Raw genomic sequence first — 26,040 nt, forward strand, 5'->3', positions numbered from 1 at the left:
TCTGAAATGAGAGAACGATACAAGGTCAAGGTCATACAACAGTGTAGCGAAATACTTTATTCAGCCATAAAGCAAAATCTGGTGACCCAAACTGTCACAATGAGATGCAAAAAAATAGAGTCAGTGTAACATTGGTCAGGCCTACCATAGGATTTGCATTAGAAAACGAGAAAGGATCTAGAATGGTTATATAATCTTGTTCTGGAATATGTAGATTCTTCAATATTCTGATGATGAGAATAACGTCGTTAGATGAATATGACAAAGTTGTAGGCTATTCAAGGCTAGAGATCGTTCACATCAACCATAAATAGCCTAAAAAACATATGCAATAATAAATGTTTGAAGCACTAGTTGTTAGTCGTGTGCTCTCTGCAATACAATATATCGTAGTCAATAGTATATGAATGCAGACAACTCCGGATGATAACAAATTGATGCCCAGGGGTGACATTCTAAGGTAGATGTTCGATTTATTTAATTTATATAATTTCACAGTTAATCAACTCCATAAGCAAAGAGTCTCCAGAATGTTTTGTTGATGAATGATTAGTCGGAGTTGTGCTTCCGCTGAAAGAATTTGAGTAGCTGCTAATCTGTTTACGATTTGAAGTACATTTTTGCAAAGACTTTACACCAAATCAAACTACCATACAAAATGTGCCAAATTTTTAGCCAATCAAATAAAACACCAATATTCATGCCACTTGCTTGTATTTTCGGCGCTATTAGCATTTTGAGATATGATTAGTCAACTCCATGTTGTATTCCGTCAATGCTGTCTGTCGAAAATGAACAAACATAGTATGCAGCATTTCACTGGTCTTGTGTCGGAGACTGGGATAAAACTGTCAGTATGCAGCATTTCACTGGTCTTGTGTCGGAGACTGGGATAAAACTGTCAGTATGCAGCATTTCACTGGTCTTGTGTCGGAGACTGGGATAAAACTGTCAGTATGCAGCATTTCACTGATCTTGTGTCGGAGACTGGGATAAAACTGTTTTTATAACCGTTTTTTGTTTTACACAAAACAGACTTTGTAAACGTGGAAGCAACTCAGACAAATTGTCCAGGTGTGAACGCAACTTCAAGCATTTGCCATGAAAAATGAAACATATCGGCTTGCAGACGCACCTGTATACATCTTAGCAATAGACAACCACTTACAGAAAATGTCATGCGAATAGACGATGCCTCAATAGAGAAACATTAACACAGTTCAATAGTATAGCGTGTGTAACTATGAGTTAGCACTGTCTACACATAATTATATGAGAAGTTGTGACACAACTTGTGTGTGAAACTCAGTGTAAAACAACGGTTTGACTAGCGAGTCAATAGGCACTGTGTAGGCAAACTTCACAGCCATACAAATAGGACATCATTTTAGTAATCAAATTTTGATAAAGACTACATGGAAATGAAAGTGAAAACATCCTCATGAACACCTAAATTTTATGAGCAAACTGATTTCATAAACCTTCAAACCGGGTAAAGAGAAATAAACATAACTTGGTGTATGCTGTGAAAACGAGACTAACCCTGTACTAGTTAGCGGTTACATACACTACCATAAAATATATATTCAAATACAATAAATCCTGAATTACTCAGTTGCAAATGTATAACTGTAAGTGATATAGACAACAAACTGGGGCCTTCAACAGAATAAAATGCCTTTCATAAAGAGGTACGAAAAGGAGTGAATAATCATATGTAAAAATGTTAGCTCGAGTATCTTACTTGAGAGATAAAGTCAACCAGTATTACAGAAATATATGCTTTGTAATGGTACTGATCTCAATACCATAAATGGAAATACCTTTGATTCAGACGATGAAAATATTTTAAATACAAAAGGGGCCAAAAGAAATAGTTTTGATATACCTTTATAACTATTTGATGTTGATGTGTAATATAAATCATGAAAAGGCACAAGGCCTGCAGGTGACATGATAGTTTGCCAATATGAAAAAGCAATAAATAATAAGTTGGCACATTAAGTTTATAACATCTAAAGCAGTTCAATCGAATTTGACTGCATCCCCGTCTCAAATCTATAAAACCTCCGGTACAAACTACTTGAACGTCTATAACATTCATTTTATGTAAGGAAATTATGAATTACTTATGAATAGTAAGTACATTTTAAATCACCTTGACCTTCCCAACTCCCTGAATGCTTCTAAAAGATATTGGCAAAAATAAACAAATTTCACAACACCTTGAGAAGCATCTTGATATGACTGTGAAAAAGCGGATCAACACAATTTATCTAAATAAAACCTTAAAAATACATACAATCTAACTGTGATTTTCATCCAGAAAAAGAATTATGCAAAACATTCAATTGAAAATTTTGTCCAACTCTAAATAAAACCTTGATAAAAATGTTCCAAAAACTATTAAGCCATGAACAGCCATTGGCAGAGGGCAATGTTAGCCACAGCTTAGCCACTGTAAAACAGTACAACATTGACCGAGTATTTGCTCAGAATCACACAAACCGAAACAACAGACTATAACAATTTTCACAAATCTTATTTTTAAACCTTCACATAACATGATAAGGTTTAGAAAAAAAACTTATGTGGTGAAAATGATACAAAGGATAAAATGGCAAGTTATTTGGAGCATTGTTGAACATGCTGACACAAAATGACTGATTTTTCCTGCTACTCACAATTGTCTAGCAGTGGCAAAAAACACCATCTGTCTAGAGTTTGAGTTTTTCGGAAAGAAATCATAAAAGTTACTTGCAGAATCGAAACCATCTAGTGGAAACTTCACCAATAATGACACAAACCTGCTTAGCGAATTGGGGCAGAGCGAAGGCTGCGCGGTGAACATCTTCATTATAGTACTTCAGAATCATCTCCTCTTTCTCTGCACTGTTGAACACTGTGACTGGCTCCCTAAAGTTGGTCTCCTGCGAATAACATGTATAGCATTGTAGTGAGTTCAATGTTTAAATATTATATAAAAATCACTAGCCTTTGATTGGTTGGATGCATTTACAATCGATGATGCCTATTCAACAAGGAAAAGAAGTCTGTTTTTGTACTGCATTCTATACCCTGTTTATGAAACTAATGTTTATCTAAAGAAGACGACTCTTCAAACGAAATCCAAAAGAGGTTTTAATAATATGTGGTAATGGGAGCAGTGCCATGGAGAGCAGTGCAAAAGAGTTCAGAGATTTCAACATTAATAATTACAAAATATGAGTTTTGCACTGAACAACAGTTAACTAGATCAAGCTTGGTCTGAAATTATAACGAGAAGAAAAATCCCACAATATTTTGCATCCAGTAACTCATAAAATTTGGGTAAACCAGGTCACAGATCAGAAATACTCTTTGCACAGAAGGCTGTTGGTTTTGATTAGGCATTTATTATAACAAGGAGCGCTACTGCAATGCTTCAAATTACGATGTTTATTACGGAATGCATCAATAGCTCTACATGTGATGGATTCATGGCTGGCTCCATATTTTGTGGTAACAATCTTATGACTGCAACAGGCTGATAAAAATGAGCTACTGTCAAACCTCTTCTTACGAAGTTACAGTCAAACCTTTAAATATGAAGCTACAGCCAAACCTCTAAATATGAAGTTACAGTCAAACCTTTAAATATAAAGTTACAGCCAAACCTCTAAATATGAAGTTACAGTCAAACCTTGAAATACGAAGTTACAGTCAAACCTCTAATACAAAGTTACAGTCAAACCTCTAAATATGAAGTTACAGTAAAACCTAGACATATAAAGTATCAGTCAAATTTGTACGTACAAAGTCAATTCATTCTAATAGCTGCTCTGTACTAGAATTGGTGCATGCTAGGGCAAACATTCTCATGAGAACACACAGTAACGCATTAAGTTGTTCCTCGATTCAAAAGCCTCAGATACCTTCCTGATAAATACTGCAGTTAACTATGTACAAACATCATTAAATGAATGTATTATATATAACTATGTAAAAAGTTATTGCAAAAATTATACTGAAAAATAATTCGTAAAGTAATGAATAAAAAGCAGCTTGTATGGTTACTTGGAATGGAATAGAAGTGCAGGCTTGGAGAAGAGAAGGGTGGAAGAACTAGTTTTGGAGGTAGATGTGGTGATGAGGTATGTAAAGTAATTTACTCATCGTGGACTAAGGAAAGTCACTCAACTTGAACTAAGGAAAGTTTAAACTAACTTATATTTGTATTTTTTGCAAATTATTTTAACTTTCACTAAAATATTTCACAAAACCGCAATACATGTTAAAACCTACTAATGTAGCAACAGAACTATTTGAAACGCATACCCCACTTGTTGCACAAAGGATGAAGCCAATTTGACCACTAGGGTAGGTTGGAATTGTTGTGTATCCGTAGTCGACCACTGGATATTCTTCTTTACAGAAGTTCATCACTTTCTTAATGATATCTTTATGAAGCCACATACACTCACCTGCAGAGCACAACTAATCACCATTCAAAGGAGTCAGTGCATCTCCTCTGAGCATCAGTAAATCTTAGTTGCGGAGAACTAACGGAGCATTTTCAATGAGGTGAAAGAGTGACAATAAGAAGACTAGGGATTTTATGTGAATTAATAAATAATATAAATATAAAATAATTAACCAAGACTCTCAGTGGTTGAAGATTGTTGAAGGTTGAAGATAGTCTCAACGCTGACAAGTATTTACTCTCAAACCCAGGTAGACAGTCTGACCTGACAGCCTGCCTCAATAGCTGGGAACAAAGCAAGACAGGCCTTCATTTCCTATGACCATCTCAATGAAGATGAGGAGTTATAGCCTACCTTGAGAGGAGATAACTCCGCCTGTTCGTAGAGCTCTTTTCATTAACTGATAGTATGGCTGTTCATACAGGACACTTGCAGGACCTGTCAAAGTGAATAATCAGATACGACAGATGTACAAGGAGTGCCATATGTAGAATTAACTTTGAAGAACTGGGATGAAGAAAACATTGCGTCCTGACCTAGAACAAAGATGTGCCCATCAAGGGTTCGGTTATAATTCTAGGAAGACACTTGCATGTGTTTTCTATAACTAAAGCCTAGTTCCCATCATATTACCAGAGCATTGACGTGGCTCCCTCAACTCAATGTGAATGCTGCAAATCAGGCCGCTCATGTTTCTTTTATATTTCTAATTTTCTAGTAACTTTCACAGCAAGCCATTACACTTTCCTTTAGCCCAACCTTCTTCCTGTCACTCCTGAAACTTATTCTATGTGTATACTTTACTTATTGCAACGAGTGATTGTACAGCGAATAATTCATTTTCCGACATGTCTAATGAATAATCACCGCTCTTATTTGACTATCTCTGACCCTTATAGGATCAGATGAGTTGAACATATGCTGCGAGAGATACAAACTACATATTGGATACGATGACTGCAAAGCAAAAACTATTCGTACAACAGATAGCATACTAAAGTTGTAGAAATCAAAGTGAAACTACCAGTGTTATGGACTATCCATAGCATTTGAAACAATTAAAGTAAAACTACCAGTGTTATGGACTATCCATAGCATTTGAAACAATTAAAGTGAAACTACTAATGTAGACTACCTATAGGATCTGAAGAATCTGTAATAATAACGTCAAACTCATTTTCATGTTTTCTCATGAACTCAAAGCCATCTCCAATGTGAAGAGACAGCTTAGGATTGGAGAATCCTTTACTCATGCCAGGCAGGAACCTTTTTGACACATCCACCACCATCTGCAAGTAGGAAGTAAGAGACACTGTTGGAAACTAAACAGGCCATTATGGAATCTATTATTACCCTTTATTGGCAAATCTATTGAAAGCTATAAGATTTCTCATATGATTTTTTGGGTCCGGAATTGCAAGGGCAAGAGATAACACATGTCATATACAGACGAATATTCTTGCTTGTGAAAATGGAAAAAATTAGAATATTAGAAAAATTAGAAAATATTAAAATTACAATCAATATATGTACTAAAAATATTTCCAATAAAAAATTGATTCGTTTGCTCCCCTAGATTTATTCTTAACATTGAGACTTGAAGAAACCTTATCTAATAGATTCTCATTAACAAGGGGCAGCCAAACGGCAACTGAACTGAAGTTGCCTTTTAAAGAGCAGGAGTAGCTGAAGCATAAAGGTATTGGTATTGTTCAATTTGATTTGATCAAGCGCAGCCAATGCTCACATTTGATTGGACAACTTACTATTAGCAAGTGCAATATTTGATTTATTTTCTACGAACAGTCAATTCAAATATGATTAAGAACGCAACAAGTGGAAACACTTGATCATAGGACAGGAAATAGCAGCACCAACACTGATTTTCTGAGTTCAGTTCTGACCTGTGTGGTCATTCCTTAATAACTTCAGTAAAAGTATACGCACTTTGGAAATGGGGATTCGATTGGCATGCCAACCCCCTCCTTAAGCCTTAAAGGTTGACTTGCAACAAAATTCACATTGCAGTTATTTAGTATCAAAAGATTCACTATGTCTTACTCTGCTGCGTTGTAGGTGCAAAATATGTGGAAATGTGATTACAAGCTCCTAAAAGCTCAAAAACGAACAGTTAATAGTCGCCATCCCAAAATCGCCGTACATTAGAATCTCTTTCCAAAATGGCTCAAATGGGACATAGTTGTACAAGATGGCTTCTGTTTACACTTTCACCTAACCTCATTCGTCGAAATATTTTCACAAATATACTTCACGCATTCAATAAAACCATGTCTATTGTTCTTACGCGTCTATTTTATCGTAATTGTAATGCTGTCACTTTTAGCACTGATATCTTATAACTTACCATAAAAATTCGTTTAATTTCTTAACCTTAGCTCGAAGGAGTACATATCATTGTCTGATAATAATGACGAGCCTGGTCGTCACCTATGATAATCGAAAAGTGCTGCAGAAATTATTTGCGAAGTATTGGGTCACATGATCAGATTACGACTAGACGATTAGACCAAGTTGAAACAAAACTGTAAAGTAGCGAGCATCTATATTTGATACGGGGTCTTCGATAAAACCTGAAATGTTTGTCATAAACTAGTGCTATGAGAAGTTTTATATTGAGCCTTTTATTGGCCTTTCAATACGCGTGAGAACATCACGTGACAAGACAATAACCAAACTGTAATGACTACGTCAGAGAAATAAACTGATTCCAACCTACGGGGGCGTTTTGTTTTTGAGCTTTTAAGAGCTTGTAATCACATTTCCACATATTTGGCACCTACAACACAACAGAGTAAGACATGGTGAATCTTTTGATACCAAATAACTTTTCAATGTGAATTTTGTTGCAAGTCAACCTTTAAGGAGACTCCCTTAGAGACTGAGTCCATTGCAGAGACCATAACTAAACCCTATTGAACCCTAGTCACCTGCATCACTCAGTCGCCAGCTACACTACTATGCCAATTTTAGTGCTGTAACTAAACTTGGCCTCCATGATATGCTTAAAGGGTTACCCACGCAGAGTTCAAAAGATGTTATCAGAGACTATAAACATTTTATTATCATTCGAGATTTTGTTCGCTGTTTGAGGCGATCTGACTACCAGGATGTTTCAAGATTCCAATTGTCAAAACTTGATCGTAGTTGGAACACTCCAAAAAGAGTGTCACACTTCCTGTTTGTCCCTCTCATCAAGACATCGGCCATTTGGTTCAAGTTGCAATGTCAAGCATCTCTATTGGCTTACATTTTATTTTGTTTTTGATCATGGTTACACAACTCCAAATATAGCCTAATATACATTGCTATGAATGTTTCAAATAATTTAAAGATATGTTGGTCAGAGTTTACCCTACTGTTTTTCTCTAAATGCTGTATAAACATATGAGTACCTGATGTTGATGCGACAGTATATTTATCACTTATAAACAGCATGCACAACTACTGACATCATTCTTGCGCAAGTCTTTTTCTTCAGAGCATTTCAACTAAAATGAATTTTTGTTAAGTTTAATCTTGAAACATTCTGGCAGTCATTTCACTTAAACGAACAAACAAAATCTCAAAAGATGGAAACATAAATCTATACCTTTTGATAAAAGCTTTTGAAATTTGACATGAGTGATCGTTCAAAAGCTGTTACTAAGCGAATGCAAGACCAGCTTACTTTTTACACTTATCTTCTTTTTTTGAATTTCCACCATTCCTCTTCACGTTCACTTACAAATCTTAGTTTACAAAAAATCTGAATGCAGCCCGTTGTAGAACACTTTGGTGTACAGAATCTACACAGACTAATTACAGTAGTGGTTGTAGAGTGCAACTTTACAATGTGTATGATATAACTCATTTGTTGAGGAGACCAAAGGTCATAGGTCTATGTAGCATTTAGAGCACTGATTACACAAAAAGGACAGATGGCGTGGATAGCTAAGTACAGAAGTTTTCTCATCTTGGCAACCTTTTGAAATCTAAAATAAACCAATTTCTTAGTTTTAAAAAACAGGTAAAAATTCACAACTTTCTACAACAGAAAGCTGTGAATTTTGGAAAGTGAACAGAAAGTTTGTAAAGAGTTCAAATTATTTCAAAAAAAACATGTACAGTCAAACATGGATAACTCGAACTTCACGGGACCGAGCGAAAGTGTTCGAATTATCAGAGCGTTCCAGTTATCAGAGCACTGTCACAAGTCCATGTATTTACTTATTTATTAGTAGATATATGTACATATATAAACTATAATATAAATCAAAAGCACAAATGGCTTGTTTCAAATTAAATGTTTCTAATGTAAAGTTTAAAACGTTTTTATCAAAAAGTATAGAGATTTTTCTATCACTTGAGATTGGTTTGTTGTTTGAGGTGATGTTATTGCCAGGACGGTTTTTAGATTGACATTGGCAAAACTTGATCGTTGTTGAAATGCTCAAAAGAAAAGACATCAGTACATATACAAACTATAATATAAAGCAAAAGCACAAATGGCTTGTTTCAAATTAAATGCTTCTAATGTAAAGTTTAAAACGTTTTTATCAAAAAGTATAGAGACTTTTCTATCACTTGATATTGGTTTGTTGTTTGAGGTGGTGTTATTGCCAGGACGTTTTTTAGATTGACATTGGCAAAACTTGATCGTTGTTGAAATGCTCAAAAGAAAAGACATCTTTTTCTTTTGAGCGTTTTACCCACGATCAATTTTGCCGATTTTTCTTGAAGCTTATGCAAAGATTATCTCACTTTACCTTGCTTCCGAAGGGCGATCGCAAAGCGGATGTTTGGTATAAATCAAATTTCACCAAACCTTTAGAAAATTTGTTGACAAAAATATTTTGCCGATGGTGGTAATAACGACGCTTATGAATTACGAAAAGTTGAGGTTTACCTCTATGGCTTGGAATAAAGTGATTTTCTAAAGCGATAACAACCGTTTCGGTAGCCGTTGGGAAAAAACAGTTCGAGTTAACAGTGTTGAGTTCGAGTTATCCATAGCAATTTATCATTACGTGGGAACGGACCAAAGAAACCGTTCGAATTAACCATGTGTTCGAGCTATCCGTGGGCGAGTTATCCATGTTTGACTGTACTTCCTAAAATTTACGGTGCCTACATATAATAATAAAATATTGTGTGTAGTTTCTTCGCTGAAAGAGTGTTTACAACTTTTGAAACAGTTCCAAAAGTGAACTTTGTGAGTTTTTGTGCAATTTTAAAAGACCTACAGTAAGTTTAAAGTAAAGTATAAATATACCCCAGTAATTATTAGATATTTAGTTAGATTATAATGATTCTTAAACATTTCACAAGGAAGGTGGCTATATTCTGACTACATTACAAAAACCGGGCAACTTTTGAATTGAGAACACAATACATGTTAAAGGCCGGTTCACATTATGTAGCTGTTTGTCAGCGTTTCCCTTTCGGCGTTCAGCGCCGATTATGTGAACCGTGAATTGATGGCATAAACTAAACATCGTGGACACGCCGGGAAAGTTTACAGCTGTCAAACTTTCCCGATGCTTCGCTGAGCATCAACGACCACCTTACAAATGTAAACCATTTCGGCGATGGTAATTCGAGATCGTAGATAGCGTGATTTATTCATACCCGTTTACGATAGTCGCTGCAGGACTAGTTTTTGATTACCGCATGCGAAAACATAGAGGTTTCTTCATGAAAATTTAAAAAGCTAAATGTCAATGAGTATTTCTTGATGCAAACGCGGATGGGTTTTTGACAGTGTGAACATGGTTATCATCGACGATCACCGATGTTTGCGGCAACAACGCCAAAACACGGCGATATAGTGTGAACCAGCCTTTAGCCCGCTAGCGCAAACGAAGGAAAAGCTAGAAATACTATATAATAGCTTATAATGGAACGGATATCTTACAGCATCAATCTCACACTGTGTGACCTCCTTCACAGCGGGATGTTTAACCACCTCCCGTGCTACTCCTCCATCGCCTCCACCTATGATTAGAACCTGCAGAAGACAGAAACCTGTTCAGCAACTGATCAAGCAAGTGAAGACTAAGCTAATCAAATCAACAAGATGAAGCAACAAAATGATACAGCGGACCCCCGCCATACAACTGATACAGCGGACCCCCGCCATACAACATTAATGATACAGCGGACCCCCGCCATACAACATTAATGATACAGCGGACCCCCGCCATACAACATTAATGATACAGCAAACCCCCGCCATACATTAATTTGTTCTGGTGATGGCATTGTAAAAATTTCGTAGAGGGGTATAAAAATTAGTGGCCTAATAATTATCTAATGCAACACCCCTGGTAAAAGGCATCTAAATTTTATATATGTACCGCACATAATAAAAATTAGTAACAAACTAGTACATTTACCTTAGTAACTATAATTACCTACATTAACTTTAGTGTATTTAGTGGTTATGATCTGTTTATGATTATGGTTATGATTCTTACTTCCTCCTTTAATGTTGTCATCAATCTTAGGACCCATGGCCAATGAATTAAAGTTATACATGTAGTTCTATACGTATAATGAATTAAAGATGTGGTTGCGTCAAAAAATTCAATTTAATGAAATTAAGACCCATAAAAGGCTAAAACATCAGCTACAATTTGATGCCATTTTTGTCTTTGTAGACCAACCCTGTCCAGAGATAAATGCGTTTGAATGAGGCCCTCTTTTAAAAAGCTCACGTTCCAGCGGGTGCTTCTTTCGTGACGTCACAAGCAATATATCTGAAAAGAAACCACGAGCGATAAATATGAGGTCGCTCCCTTAGCCAATCATCAGCGTGAAATTTTTATATAGGCCGTAATAAATGTTATCACTCGTAAAACGCGTTGTCTGTGATCTCAAATTTAGGGATTTTACTCTATTATTAAATCGCATGGACATCGATATTTACTAAATTAATTAACATCGTTACTTTAATGAATTACTCGATCAACACGTTTTATTGGCGAACAACATACGTGTAATAATGTTATTGTAAAATTGCTGTAAAGTTACTGCGAAGGTGACTCCGAGTTTTCTTGGCGTCAGGTGGTTAAAGTTCTATGGAGGAAGCTCGGAGAATGGAGGTAAATTTATCTTTTACTTTGAGTCTCCTATAGAGTTTCCTGTTGAGTTTACATTCAGATTATATTTCCCTGTTTGAGGCTAAAATGTAATTTCCTGCGCGTGCGAGATACATATGTACAGTAAGTTCTTGACGGCTTCTTTTTAATCTTTAGCATCTAGCTATACAATGGCTTAGATTGGTGAATGTACTAAAGGCAATATTTTAGTACTCATTAATACATGTACTAATTAATAAAATTGTAGTTTTTTGCTATCACTAATCATCGTTTTATTTTTTTTTATCGGTTCACAGTTTTTTATCGCTACATTCGCTTCAAATTTTCTGTGGTATCTTTATCTAGTAAATTACATTTATGATTTGACATTAGATGTTCACTTTTCACTTGTAGAAAGTGAAGAAAATCGATTGATCAATGCAAATCTTTAATTTCCAGAACCAAAGCTTCGAATCGTTGGCTTGGCGTACTTGTGCCTTTGTTAAACGTTTATTCGTTTTTAAAATTACACTCGCAATCTATTTAACTCCCAATTTGGAAGCTGTCGATACGCTTTACAATGACATATCTATGAATGACATATCTTTATTGCATTTGTTTTACTGATTACAGAATGTTTATGTTGTCCCACCAGCCGAAGAAGCTTTGTCAGTGTGGAAACTGCCATAAAGGGGAAAGAGAGACTTGAATGTGTGCTGCATAAATCATGGTGTTTTGTTTGAGTTTGTTGCAGTAGATGAATTTGTCTTATTGTATCAGCTAAAACTATGTGAGTGGCCACGACTTGATGAATATTTTTAATAAAAGCTTTATGCCGAGATGAAAATATTTTTGCTTGTAAAAATGATATAATAAAATAATATTGTTGAAGATAATGCAAAACATGATTTGCAGAATATTGTAGTGAATTGGATATGGTATATGGATGTCCGCAGAACTGGAGAATGTGAGTTCAAATCCAGTTTGCAGCAGACTTCTCATCCTTAAAACTCTATCCCTGTCTATATTCTTTTCAAAGACGCTATTATTCGGTAAGAATACTACTAGTAAGAAACTAGTACGTAGACGGTGTAGGCAATGATATACAGCCCCGCCCCAAGAATAGGCGACGGACACAATGTGGGCGGGACTTGTGGGAGGCTGTATATCGTTAGTATGGGTAGCTGCAGAAATGTGCTGATACAAAGACCTCATTCTACATAGTTAGCTTGACAGAATTACTGTAGACCGGTAGAATTGGTAGTCGGTACCCAAATGTTTACACAACATTTGGAGAAAGTGAGAACAAATTTTCAATTTTCGTTATTTGAGGCCTTTGAAACCTTCATAATAATGCATCTGTAGCAGGATTTAAAATTTTATTCTAGCCAACATGAGCAAATACAAAATAAGATATATGCCAATAGAGCCGCGTAAGACTAGACTTTTATCGCAAATAGCCGATGTGAATACGAGAGATAGAGACAGGTTGTATAACGCGTGACATCATTTTGGGCAAGTCTGGGCACGATTTTGTGGCCTGAGCGTTTTTACCGCGATCAGACTTTTTCGATTTTAATCTTCAAATATCTTGGCAATGAGATCGCGTAACACAACAAACAACATATCAACTGATAGAAAAAAAAAATGCTTTCTTTTAAGATCAACTCAAATTTGACGCAACCACATCTTTAAGGTTTATAGTAAATATTATATTACCGTAAAACCTCTAATTAAACGCCACCTCTATTTGCCCGCTTCTTTGACATTTTTTTATCTTCATGAGCCCATAATAGCAAGTGATCAGTAGAATCAAAATCCTTAAAATCGTACTTATAATTACTCGGCTACATCAATAACAATGAACTCTTTCTTTTTTTGTTCGTACTGAGGTCCCAATCGAATTTCCCAACTCCAGAGAATTTCGGGTATATTGCAAATACTTTGAAAACAACACCATAAAAATAAATTAATAACTGTATCAGGCTAATAGTAGTTCCTTGTCTAACGCGGTGATAATATTTCAATGTATGCGAAAAACGGCTTACATTTACAATGGTATATGAACTACTAGTTATAGGCTAAAAGTTGTGTTCAGAGCTCACGCGGCTAAAAGTGTATCACTATTTGTGCGAAACGCAACGCATAAAAGTTTTGTTAATATCGACTAGTTCAGCGGTGCAGAAGAAGAGTTGAGGTCAGAAGACATGGTGGAAAATATTGAACAACCAGAAGATGAAATCGGTCCAAACCAAAGCAACAATCAAATCGCGACTGGCGAAGCAAGCGATGCAAATATTCTTGTTTCCAAAATATCACTTTTTGTTTCTGTATGGAATATAAGTATGGTTTTTTATGTCACTTGTTGAATATATATTTTTAGTATTTAGTAGATTACCATATAATCTTATAAATTTGCCGATTTATAGCATATTATTTTATAGCATCATAGCGGTATTCTAAACTCGGCTTACAATGGATCGACGCTTATACCTCTTCTTCTACTGCACATAAAGAGCCAGTTTTGGCTGCAAACTGTAGCAAACATGTCAATGAGTGCAATGGGCTTTTACGCAGCATTTTAAAATGTAGTTATAAAATAAAACTATGCCTTCAAATTTGGAATAGAATAGATAATGTAAAGGTTGACTTGCAACCAAATTCACAATACAGTTATTTGGTATCAAAAGATTCACCATGTCTTACTCTGCTGTGTTGTAGGTGCAAAATATGTGGAAATGTGATTACAAGCTCTTAAAAGCTTAACAACGTTATCGTATACCATATAACAAATGCACAAGCTAATTATTTTAGCAATGCAGCCACGTGTTACAAAGCCCCTGTTAAGAAATATTTTTTGTAGGCATAAGGTTCAATTGCTATATATGGGGTCAAGGTCAATTATTTTCACACGGACAATTATAGGAAACCCCTCGACATTCTTTCTCCATTCAGTCAGACAAAGACAGAACGATATTTTATTTTTACATTTGTACCAGTATCGAGAGGTATAGTCTGGTGGCCACAGGGCATTATCGTGTCAACAGGTGGCAGAAGATGGGGTCTATGGTAGCTTGACACTTTTAACATGTTTCTAATTTATTCATTACTAATTTAGTTTCCTACCGCTATTTTAGTTGATAAGCTAAGAGTAATTTGCCATTAAATGGTGAGTAGTTATACAAAAATAAATTTTTTCTTACGCCGTGTGCAGTCAGTCGGACCAGCCAATCAGAGCCGTAGACCAACATTTACGTCATGTTGTAGTACGGGGGTCTTAAATTACCCCGATATCAATTAGGTTTGTTGTCAGTTTCCTGTCTCATCGAGCGACCGCCGGCCTTTGGAGTAATGATCGAAAACTTTAATTTACTAATTATACCGATTTCCAAAGCTAGCTGTCATGGATTACATAATTCAATATAATCAACTACCACATTCTAAAGGCCCGTTCACACTATCGCTCAAATCGACGTTCAGCGATGGGCGGTGGGATGCGATGACGTCATTTTGCGATGAGCGGTCAACGCAATCGCTGCTAGCGACGATGCGATGGACTTTCAACACGTTGAACTTTGACACCGATGATCGCAACTATCTGCATATTGATTGGCTGTTTGCGGACGACATCGAATACAATTTCAACAATTGTCATGGTCAAGGTCATTTAGCAAGCATGGCGAACAAGTATGCCCGCGACGAATTAATAATCAGCTATGTTAAAGATTATCCATGTTTGTACGACTTCACATCACCTTCGTATAAAAAATCCAAAAGCATTAAAACCAATGCGTTTAATCAGATAGCTGCACAGATGAGCCAGCAGCTCGGCAAAACTGAAGATGGTTAGTATACAAGTATTGTCTGCGAATATTGCTTTCACCAGATAATATATAAAATCATTAAATTTTTTTTTGAGTTTGGGCTGTTGCACAAAGGATATAAAACAGTTGTGTATGATACCCCGATACTTACTATTATTCACGCTGTTAATATTTTGCAGGTATCAGTATCCAAAAGCGTTGGAAAGACATAAGGGATACGTTTTCCTCGTACGTGCGGAAAGAAGTAAACGCCAAAAAGAGTGGCAGCGGGCGAGGACCAAATGTAACATGGCCACTATGGGAGCACCTTCAATGGTTACGAGATTACAACAAAAAAAGATTGTAAGTTAATATATACCGTTTATTTTTTATAAGTTTCGGTTTAAAAAATTGTGGCCATTGTTTGTAGTTCAATTGTTTTTCAACTTGATTATAGGACACAGAGTAACTACCAAACAATGTCACAAGCAATAGATGCCCCTTGCTCTGAATCAGCTCCAATAGAGAGCATTGAGTGCTGTTCCACCTCAGCCTCCTTAAACAGCCCTCCTGCTGCCTCACCTTCAACTTCACAAACTATGCGAGATATGCCACCTACTAAAAGAAGGAGGCCTGCAGAAACGGCCGAAGATCCATTTCAGTAAGCATACGTAAAATACTAAAAGTTGGCAAGTATGCGTAATTTATGGGATCCTTGTAATCGAACTCACATGCACAACACTGTCCGATTTTACAGATTGCAACTCCAAGCAATTTCTACGAGAGTGCAAGAAAGAATTGCGCGAGAAGAGCAAGAGAAAGATATAAGTTATCACTTTGGAATGGAGGTGGCGGGATACATAAGAAAAATGACACCATCAAAGGCACTCCGAACAAAAATTAAAATCATGCAAGTAATCGCTAATGAAGGAGTTGATGGAGTTGCCGAAAGTGATGATGAAGCAGATCCAGCGTCATATTTAAATATGCTCAACTCTAACTAGAATATTTTATATACATTTATATTTAGGCAATAATGATGGGACAATTAGATTTATTTGATGCCAACTACACATGCACATTTGCTCTTATTAAAAAATTCTTTGAATTAATCGATGCAGTATTTTCTTGGCTTTCAGGTAATATAAAATTTACTGCTTTCAAAATAGTAGTTCAGGAGCTATGATAGGCAACATGCATAAATGATGGGACACCACAAATGTCCCATCATTTACACATGTTGCACTTCATAGTTCCGGAACTATTATTTTGAAAGCAGTAAATTTTATATGATTTGAAAGCCAAGAAAATACTGCATCGATTAATTAAAATGATTTTTAATAAGAGCAAATGTGCATGTGTAGTTGGCATCAAATAACTCTGAATGTACCATCAGTATTTATGAACACGCGTATTTATTCAAGGAGTCAATTATATAATAATATATATATATATAACGATATAAAATATTAACTGTCTAATTTGTACGGCGTAAAACATGATGCTCTTGATAATCAAGCCTGCCGCTGTTGCAGTTAAAGTACTGCATAAAAGAGTTCCTCATATCGATTGCATAAGTTGCTGAATTCCTAGGTGCAGGTTGTCTAACTTCATCTAAGGCCGTTCCTGAATTTCTCCATAGGCCTAGCTCATCATCTGTGTCGGTGTATCCTGTTGGCATATAATGCGCTGGTTCACGACTCTGCAGCAGATTGTGCAGCACGCACAGAGCACGCACGATGGTAGATACTCTCTCTGGCTGTCCTATCATTGTTCGCTGAAGAACACGCCATCTAGAACTTAGTACACCTGAAACATTACAGCATACCTTGTGAAATCATGTTATTTCAAGTTAATAACTTATTTTTTCCAAAAACCAAACAAAAACTTTAGGTGATAAAAACTAGCTTACCGAAAGCATTTTCAATTGTTCGCCGAGCTCGAGAAAGCCTGTAATTGTAAACCCGTTGTTGATTAGTAATTGCACGTCCAGGGAATGGTCTCATAAGCCATGTTTTTAATGGAAAGGCTTCGTCACCAACAAAGCAATATGACAGTGCATTTGGGTATCCTTGGATGTGTTCGTCTCCAGGTATTGCCATGGTACCTGCGCATTGACACAAATATTGAACAATTACGTTACATTAATTATATTAGCAAACATGTATTCGAGGTTGCCAATTGAACATTACTGCACATCACCATCTATGTAGCATAATACAGCATCTTCACATTTTCTTTCATACCGTGTTTTATATACTTGCCATTCATAAGAGCAGTCCCAAAGGAACACGTTTCGAACACACCAGCATCGCTCCACCGTCCAGCCTGTCCTACATCAATAAGTGTAAATTTTAAATTAGCGTCACATGCTGCCATTAAATTGAGAGAGTGAAACCCTTTATAATTGTAGTATTCTGAGCCAGCTGCTGGTGGACATTGCATTCTGATGTGTTTGCCATCAATGGCTCCCAGGCAGTGGGGAAAGTTCCAATGTTCTTCAAACCTGAAATAAAAACAAATCAACCCTCTCAGTTATACTTTTTTAATATAACTTTAGCTATACTTTTTTAATAATTTTAAGTTGAACATTCATTCCTGTCGCCTACCCACCCTTTGGCTATTCCTTTCCAATCATCAAGTGTTTGAGGAGGTTTCAAGTATAGTGGCATTAGGACATCCCACAGGGCATTGCAGGTTTCATGGATGATCATGCTTACAGTGGATTTGCCAATTCTCCAATGATATTTAATAGAGTTAAATGAGCAGCCTTCTGCCAAGTAGTGCAATGTCACTGCCAGTCTCAAATCAGCGGGAATAGATTCTCGCAGATGAGTATCCTGCTTTTCTATTCTATAACAAAATTTTAAACATAAATTCTACGTAATACTCATTTCTATAAACAATATTGCGTACTTAGGCAATTCGTAGCCAATAACGTTATAAACTCACCTATGCTTGATCTTGCTAAGAATATAATCAAATGTGTTCCTTGTCATACGAAAATATTGAAGATGGCAGTAGGCTGGATTGGTACCTCCTCTCAACTCTGGCAATAAATTGTAGTACAATCCTTTTTTTTTCGTTTTCCTACGATTTATTAACGGAATTTCCCAATACATCCTTTTGCTAGCTCGTTTATTAAGCTGATGCTGATCATAGCACAACATCAATGCTGTGAGCTCAAGTTGAACTAGTTCCCAAAACATGCTGCTTTCGTGATTCCGTGAAGATCTGCGTAATAACAGCAAAAATAACAAAATCTGCGAAAATAACAAACGGACTCGCGATATCAGGAATGCTCGTTCGTAATTTCTATTGGTTGTTGGTAGCGATCAGCCACAGTTGATCGCTCGCAGTGTGAACACCTAATCGTTGATGATTACGTCATCGCATCCCACCGCCCATCGCTGAACGTCGATTTGAGCGATAGTGTGAACGGGCCTTTATAGATAAAATGTTGTTCAACGATCTAACACGTTCAACACTGCATCTTTATGGCAAGTCTGATTCTACAAGTGAAGCCGACGCCAGATACAGGTTGTTCTCATCAAAGACATCTTATGAAAAAAAACCTTCCATCAAGATGGTTCTCTCCGTCGGCATTTAATGAGGGTCAATTACTAAGCAGCAATACAGCAGTGGAAAATTCAACCATTAATGGTGCCCCCAGATCCCACAAACCATGTCTGGAGTAAAGATGATGATGAGATTTCTGGGCAATGCTTTCCTGATGAGCAAAGAGCTATTCCTAGGCAGCTTGTCCAATGGACCAGTTGCTCATGCAAAAAGAGTTTGCACAAGTTTATGCGGCTGTGTAGAGTGCAGTAATGAAATGACTGATGAGATTGAGGATGGTAATCAATTAGACGGTGATGATGAGCTTCAAGATTATAATTATGTAATAGTTTTATTAAATACTTTGCAATATGCTTTCTAGAATCAATTAACAGTTTTTGATGTATCATGATAAACAGACTATGTACTTTGGTAAACATGCTATATAATAATCATACTAGTCTTCATAAGTCTTCATAGTCTTCATACTAGTCATCATAAGTACTAAGATACCCATACAAAGACATGATCTTTGATACCCATACAAATTAATCATCCAGAAAGTTGGTTGTCATCGAACATACTGCACCACACATTCCATCATACTGGTTACATTCAACATTTCAACCATACATGGCTTCAAAATACTGCATGGTTTTAACATGCTACCAGTACAATAAATCTAAAGCTAAGCCAGAAATTGCGCATATTGATGTCAGTTAAATAAAAAAGAAATAATTTTAATAATAATAATTTCATTTAAAAGATTAAGTTTACATTAGATTCGTTAGTTAGTCTGCATCACAACCAGTGTACCCAATGAGGTATACAGCATAGCCTGTCAATCAGTAGTTGTACAGGTATCAATGTAACGAGTATGAAGAGGGTTTCTGGCAGATCAGTGGCTAAGGTCACGGCGAGAAATGTTTGTCATATCAAGTCCCTGGCGGCCGACTACAATGTAAAGAATCGCATCCATTAGAGACAATGAGTTCAAAATACAAAATGATCATATAGACATATAAGAGCTGACATACATTTATGGTGCAATATTTATCGATCATAACCTACCCGAAAAACGATCTATCAAAGCATGTAGCAATAAATTTAAAACTTGAAAATAGGAAGAGCTACAATACTGATTTGAACGTATACGCAATGTGCATAGCCCTACATAAAAGTAATAGATGTACCCCCTTTAGCTTTAACCACAACAATAATTAGTTAACTCATACATCGCATACTTCTGTAAGGTAATAATTGATACGTGAGCGCTATAACAATACAATATAATACAATTGATTAGAATACAACAAAATATGTATTAATATATATTATATGACACGATATAATGCAACATATCAATCCTATAACACAATTCAAATCAGTTCAATACAACATAATACAGCTATTATAATACAATACAATAGAATATAGTTTAATAACACAATAATACAGTACTGATAAGTTCTGCATGACACAATATAGTAACTTAAAACTAACCAAACCATCAGTTAAATAACAATCATACATTTGCATAAAAGTACTACACTTTGTGTTGATATTGGTTTGACGTTTCAAAGAGCAATACAGTCTCCAATTTTGTAAATAGGCGAGCTAATTCTTAATAAAAATCAGCAGAGGCATTCTATATTACAAATAGTCCAGTATTACTGGTTTATTAAAAAAATACCCAATCTAGGTATTCTATTTATGAAGCCCAATAATATAAGTAGCTTATAATGTTATGTAGTGCTACCGTTTTAGCCTAAAAATTAAACAAATTGAGTTGAGCTATTGAGTGTATGAAACAGTGAGTGTCTAAAGACACAGCAACAATACCTACGACAGAGAGTAGTTTATCGTATAGTTTGTAACCAATACGTAAAATCTGGACTGAGAAGTTTGACTTGAGAGTTTGATTCATTATAATCAACACCTATCACTTATTGATCCAACTGACTACAGTACACAGTGAAGGAAACGCAAGATTTTCAATAAAGCAATGCATTTAATCTTTGATTAATTATTCATAAATATTAAGTAAATGAGTTTGCTATCATCTCACCTTATTTTTTCAGGGGTTTGAGATTCTTTGCAACTTGAGAAGCTCTTTGTTATTTCGACTCACTAGCAATCTTCCTCAAGCATTCAGTGTGGCATTTACATACGACTAACACTGCGAGTTGCGATCTGACTGTTTGTAGATGGTGCTCTACATCTCATAAAAACTTTGGATTATCGCTTTTTTCCGTTAGTAAAACTTTGTTGACTTCTTAGCATGTAAAACTTGATTATAATTAATTATGTAACCGATAACAGCTAGCTGTGGTAATCAATTTAAATAGAAGATACTAAATTTGCGCTACTACTAACCGACGTATACGGCAGTTTCTAACGGTGAACAGCGGAAACAGACTAAGGGCACAAATGTTATCGGTGAAAGCAAATACGCCCCGTATTAAACAAATGCATAGATTATTATGTTTACCTAGCTGATTGGCTGATTTGGCTAATTGCGCATGGCGCAAGGGAAATCTCATTTATGTATTTCTACCCATCTTTTAATGGCAAATAATCACTGCTTGACAAGAATAATTCCGGTAGGTATAATAAAAAAGTTAGGAGATGATTTATTCTATCCATTAAATCTAAGATTCGTTATACCCCATTGTCGTGCCACCTTGGCAAAAAAACGACACAAAAATGCCCTGTGGCCACCAGACTAGTACCAGTATTGTCGTATTCAAAGTTTTGATGGATAGCTTGAGGTGAAACAGTAACCTTTTTTACACACACACTTCTATGCAAGAATTGTTATTATTAATTCAACATACCGTAAAACCTTTAATTGAACGCCATGGCGCTCTATTTTACAACCCCTCCTCTATAGTGGCGGTCAATTGGAGGTGGCATTCAAATAGAGGCTGGCGGTCTATTTTTCCAAAGGGTCGTTAGAATTTTTAGAAAATAAATTTAGCCCTAATACAGCCGAAGCGAATGTTGCCTATATTTTGCTTTCTTTTCGCAGTGGAGCGATATGAAAACCTTTGGATGCAACAAATCTGCTAATTTACCTCTAAATTGTCAAAGATCTCTCAGAAAATGTTCACCGAGAAACCGAGGAATTTCTCTACCAGTTGATATTTATTGCTTGCAACTGACCTGCGATGATATTATAACCTGTGTCCTTCTTTGCAGTTTGTTGGCATTTTCAATTTTTATTTCATTCTAAATTTGAAGACTTTCTTTATTTTATATCTATATTTAACATCGTTGAATAAAGGCTCATTGCACTCACTGACATGTTTGCTACAGTTTACAACCAAAACTAGCTTTTTATGTGCAATAGAAGTGGAGTTATGAGCACTGATCCATTGTAAGCCGTGTTAAGATAGCCGCAAGGATGCTATTCAACAACATGCTATAAATATGCATATTTATAAGTCTATTTATGTCTGCACATATAATCTATCAAATGATACAAATATATATTCATGAACAAGTGATATAAATGAGTCATACTTACATTACATGCAGAAACAAAAATTGATGTTTTTAAAATAAAAAATATGTCGATCATTTGCTCGGATATCTGCGTTCTGATTGTTGCTTTCGATGAAACGAACATCTTCTGGTTGTCCAATACTTTCCGCAATATTTTCTGGCCTCAACTCTTCTTTTGCACTGCTAAACTAGTCGATATTAGCATCCAAAGAATTTTTGGCAGAGCAAAACCTTTACGCGCTGCATTTAGCACAATAAAAGTATGCTCGGTAAAAGTAATCTTTGGTCCAAAACTTGCAAACCGGTTTTTATATGCACGTCCTTCGAAGTATCAGGACCGCGTTAAACAAGAAACCGCTATTAGCCAGAGACAATAATTGTTTCTATAGCCTTGCTTTATAACTTCATCTACCATCACAAACTTAAGTCGTATTTTTTTATATTTAGGCTACTTCGAAGTAGAAAGACCGCGTTAAACAGAGAACTACTATTAGTCTGAGACCGTTATTGATTATTTCTATAGAGTTGCTTTCAAAGTTGTAACGAATTAATGAAAAGCTTTGGAATTGTACAAGAGAATTAACTGTTATTGATATAAACGATTCATTGTTACGATTTTGTGGACAGTTTTTTACTGGACAGTTGGTATTATGGGCTCGTAAAGATCAAGTAATGTCAGTGGGAGTCAAATGGAAGTGGCGTTCAATCGGAGAGTAGCGCTTTATTTTTCCACCCTTCTCTCAGGGTGGCGGTCGATTGGAGGTGGCGTTCAATTAGAGGTTTTACTGTACATTAGTTAACTATCTTTTCTAAATTGTTTATACACTTGCACCGCAGTGACTTGCCACAAGTATTGCCTTACATTAGGATAAGCTAACATTAAATGTTAAGCTATGCAAAAAGGTATTGCTTAGCTTTAACATTCAACTGCATAAAATGATACATCAACTAGCATAAATGCTAGTTTAATAACCTCAAGTATTTTAACTGACTGAATAGAAAAAAAATCAGTTTTTCTACCAAAATGATCAATTCGTGATTTCAGGTATCCTATAAAAATCACATGAGAAGATTAGAATAGCCTACCTTTGCTGGATTAGGATGACTATTTAAAGGAAGAAAAGAAATCATCTCCTGATAACTAAACTCATCTCGCTCTGTGCATTGGATCACGCCATCCAGCACTAAAACATTTCCATAGGTCTTGCTACAAGCAAGAACGATGTTAAAGGAATGATGCTGCAAAGTACCAAGTAAGCAATTGAAAACAAAGAACAGTCTAACATTTAAATATTTATGTTCGACGACTGCCCAAACTAAACTTACAAGTTCTCCATAATGCTACATTATATGTTAAAATAGACAGATAATAACAACACAACAATTCAATCGGCAAGACTATAAACAGATACTCATTCACTCGATTTATTCGCATACTTATCCATAGTTATGCTGACCTCTTGAACACAAGGATGTCTTGATATTCTGACTTTTCAGTAAACAACACTTCTTCAACTTCTAATGTCATGGCTTGTCCAGGCCATAGTTCATTTTTTTCTGCAAACCAGCCTCCTGTTATCGATGGATGGTCCATGATAATTCGTTTTTCACTTATCTCTTTAGTGCAGCGTTTCGCAGGCAAAACGGCAATGCGATTGAGCACGTTTATCGATGACCTTCATTGTTGACCTTCATAAGTATTGCTCGGCTCCGTATCACTTGTAGTAGGCGTAACCTCTTGTACGCACTGTCTTGGGTCTCAGAATATCCGTATGAGATTAGACGGCAACACTGATTTATATTACCTCTAAAATGGCCAAGGTCACTTATCCGCGTAATTATTTGAGCGCCATTCTTGTCCATGCTCCTAGGTCACGCTCTCCTTTATAGTCACCTGGCAACATTGTACAACATTTAATCTCAATGAGCTTGTGGGTGCTTTTATATATCCCCAATCTTAATCAACTTATATATCCGAGTCAAGAAAAAGATCTACATATTCATTCAACTTATATATCAAAGTCAAGCTAGCTAAAGATCTACAGATTCTAGGCTATAAGTTTTTGTTGTAGATGGCTATTGGCATGGTTTCAACAATAGGCAGACAACTCTATATGGGCTCTATATAATTTGCATTTATTATCAACAAATGTTTCCACTGGATTTAAGGGTATCATTGGGATCGTTCGCCTTACCAGCCCAGTGAACTTTAGCTTTAAAACTTCTTAACTATCTAATAAAAGATCACAATAGTTGTTTACATCACTAAGAGCAGAAAACTGGTCAAAACTGTTGTATAAATTTGACTAAAATCTTGCAACCTACATTGCTTTGTTCAAAAAGTGGTTGGATTGGCCTCGAGCCTAGATTAGCTTTTGTTATTGAACCAGTAGGTTCCAACACGCAATATATCTTGATTTGTGTTATATTTCTATGTGTTATTCGTTAACATAGACCAAAAGCAAACTATAAATCTTAATTACATTATGCTTGACCATCAAATTTTTTTGTGATTCAGAAAATAAATGATCTATGCATAAAAAATTAATGAGGCAGATGCTCTGATGATCCTAATATAACGTCTAATAGCATTATAGTATATATAAATTATATAATAAATTGAACTACTACATGCCTGCAAACTGCACAATTTGTATGCATATATAAAGAAGTCTTAAAAATAAATACTTACTTAAACCGGCTATAGACAATTTATGTTACAGCGACATAACAGACAGTGCACTGCCCTCTAAATAATATGTTTTTGTAGCATTATATCTGATGTTCACTTTATGTAAATCTAGGTTTCTTAAGTTGGCAAAGGGGTGCTGTCTTAAATCAATGTATGTTTCAACCACTAAAGCTAGTAGTGAGAAGTGATGATTATCAATTCCTACAGAAGTGTCAGTACAATGTTGCTTTAATTCAAATATATCATAGCGTGCAATCTCTTCTTTTACACACTTCAGAATCTTGGAATATTTCAAACATTGATTCGCTGATGTAGCCGCCGTCAGATACTTTTCGGTGCATAGAACAGTTGTTACAACACCATCACAAGGAGAAATCAAGCCACCGTTGCTCTTAACTCTTAACAGAACATGAATATCATAATATTTTGCTAACTTCCTTTAGAATGAATTAGGGAGAGTCTACGTGGCTCACAATGCAACTTTTTAAGCAGTTTTCTGACAAGCCAACCAGACAAATATGTAGCAATGTTACCAAGAACAGGATGTGATGTAATGTTTAGCATTCCTTTGGGAAGCATAGTTTGGCTGTCAATAACATCTTCAACATAATCTTCACTACCAACAGTTGGTGGCACATAGGTAGTAGAAGCTTGTAACAATGCAGTGTCATCCATAGATCTGACATTACCAGTAGCTCCTGGTGTAACACCACATCTTGTAACCAAGCGCCTAAAGATATGCTGGAACTGCTGTACTGATGAGTTGTTGTTCCAGCCTCTTGAAATAATAACAGTTATCCTTTGATGCAATTGGGAATAAAATGGAAATGGTGCTAAAATATGTACTGAATAATCCGGTAATACTTTGACAAAAGTACATGCTGTCTGTATATGGGGTGATAAACAGAAGAAAGCGTTCATATTCCTTATTCTTGCAT

At 35.9% G+C, this 26,040-nt stretch overlaps 1 protein-coding gene across 1 annotated transcript; it reads right to left on the reverse strand.

Annotated features, from left to right (window-relative positions):
- Positions 1-36: 36 nt before the first annotated feature.
- LOC137403885 (spermidine synthase-like) lies at positions 37-24,068 on the reverse strand. Its single transcript, XM_068089986.1, has 8 exons — positions 23,868-24,068; positions 23,497-23,617; positions 10,378-10,470; positions 5,599-5,752; positions 4,818-4,901; positions 4,318-4,463; positions 2,808-2,930; positions 37-315 (listed from the first exon to the last, which is right to left on the reverse strand). Exons 1-8 carry the CDS (start codon positions 24,002-24,004, stop codon positions 301-303), a joined length of 873 nt encoding a protein of 290 aa, XP_067946087.1. The 5' UTR covers positions 24,005-24,068; the 3' UTR covers positions 37-300.
- Between the last annotated feature and the right edge of the window lie 1,972 nt (positions 24,069-26,040).

The sequence above is a fragment of the Watersipora subatra genome, chromosome 9, assembly GCF_963576615.1.
Source record: "Watersipora subatra chromosome 9, tzWatSuba1.1, whole genome shotgun sequence".
Classification (NCBI taxonomy): domain Eukaryota; kingdom Metazoa; phylum Bryozoa; class Gymnolaemata; order Cheilostomatida; family Watersiporidae; genus Watersipora; species Watersipora subatra.

What these genes read in the sequence shown, in the direction of transcription:
- LOC137403885 (XM_068089986.1), bottom strand. Translation starts at nt 24,004, where the DNA reads ATGGACCATCCATCGATAACAGGAGGCTGGTTTGCAGAAAAAAATGAA. An exon ending in CACAGTGTGAGATTGATGCT is followed by an intron (nt 5,753 to 10,377) that starts GTAAGATATCCG and finishes TCCTACTTGCAG; the next exon opens with ATGGTGGTGGATGTGTCAAA. An exon ending in AGATTCTTCAGATCCTATAG is followed by an intron (nt 4,902 to 5,598) that starts GTAGTCTACATT and finishes TCACTTTGACAG; the next exon opens with GTCCTGCAAGTGTCCTGTAT.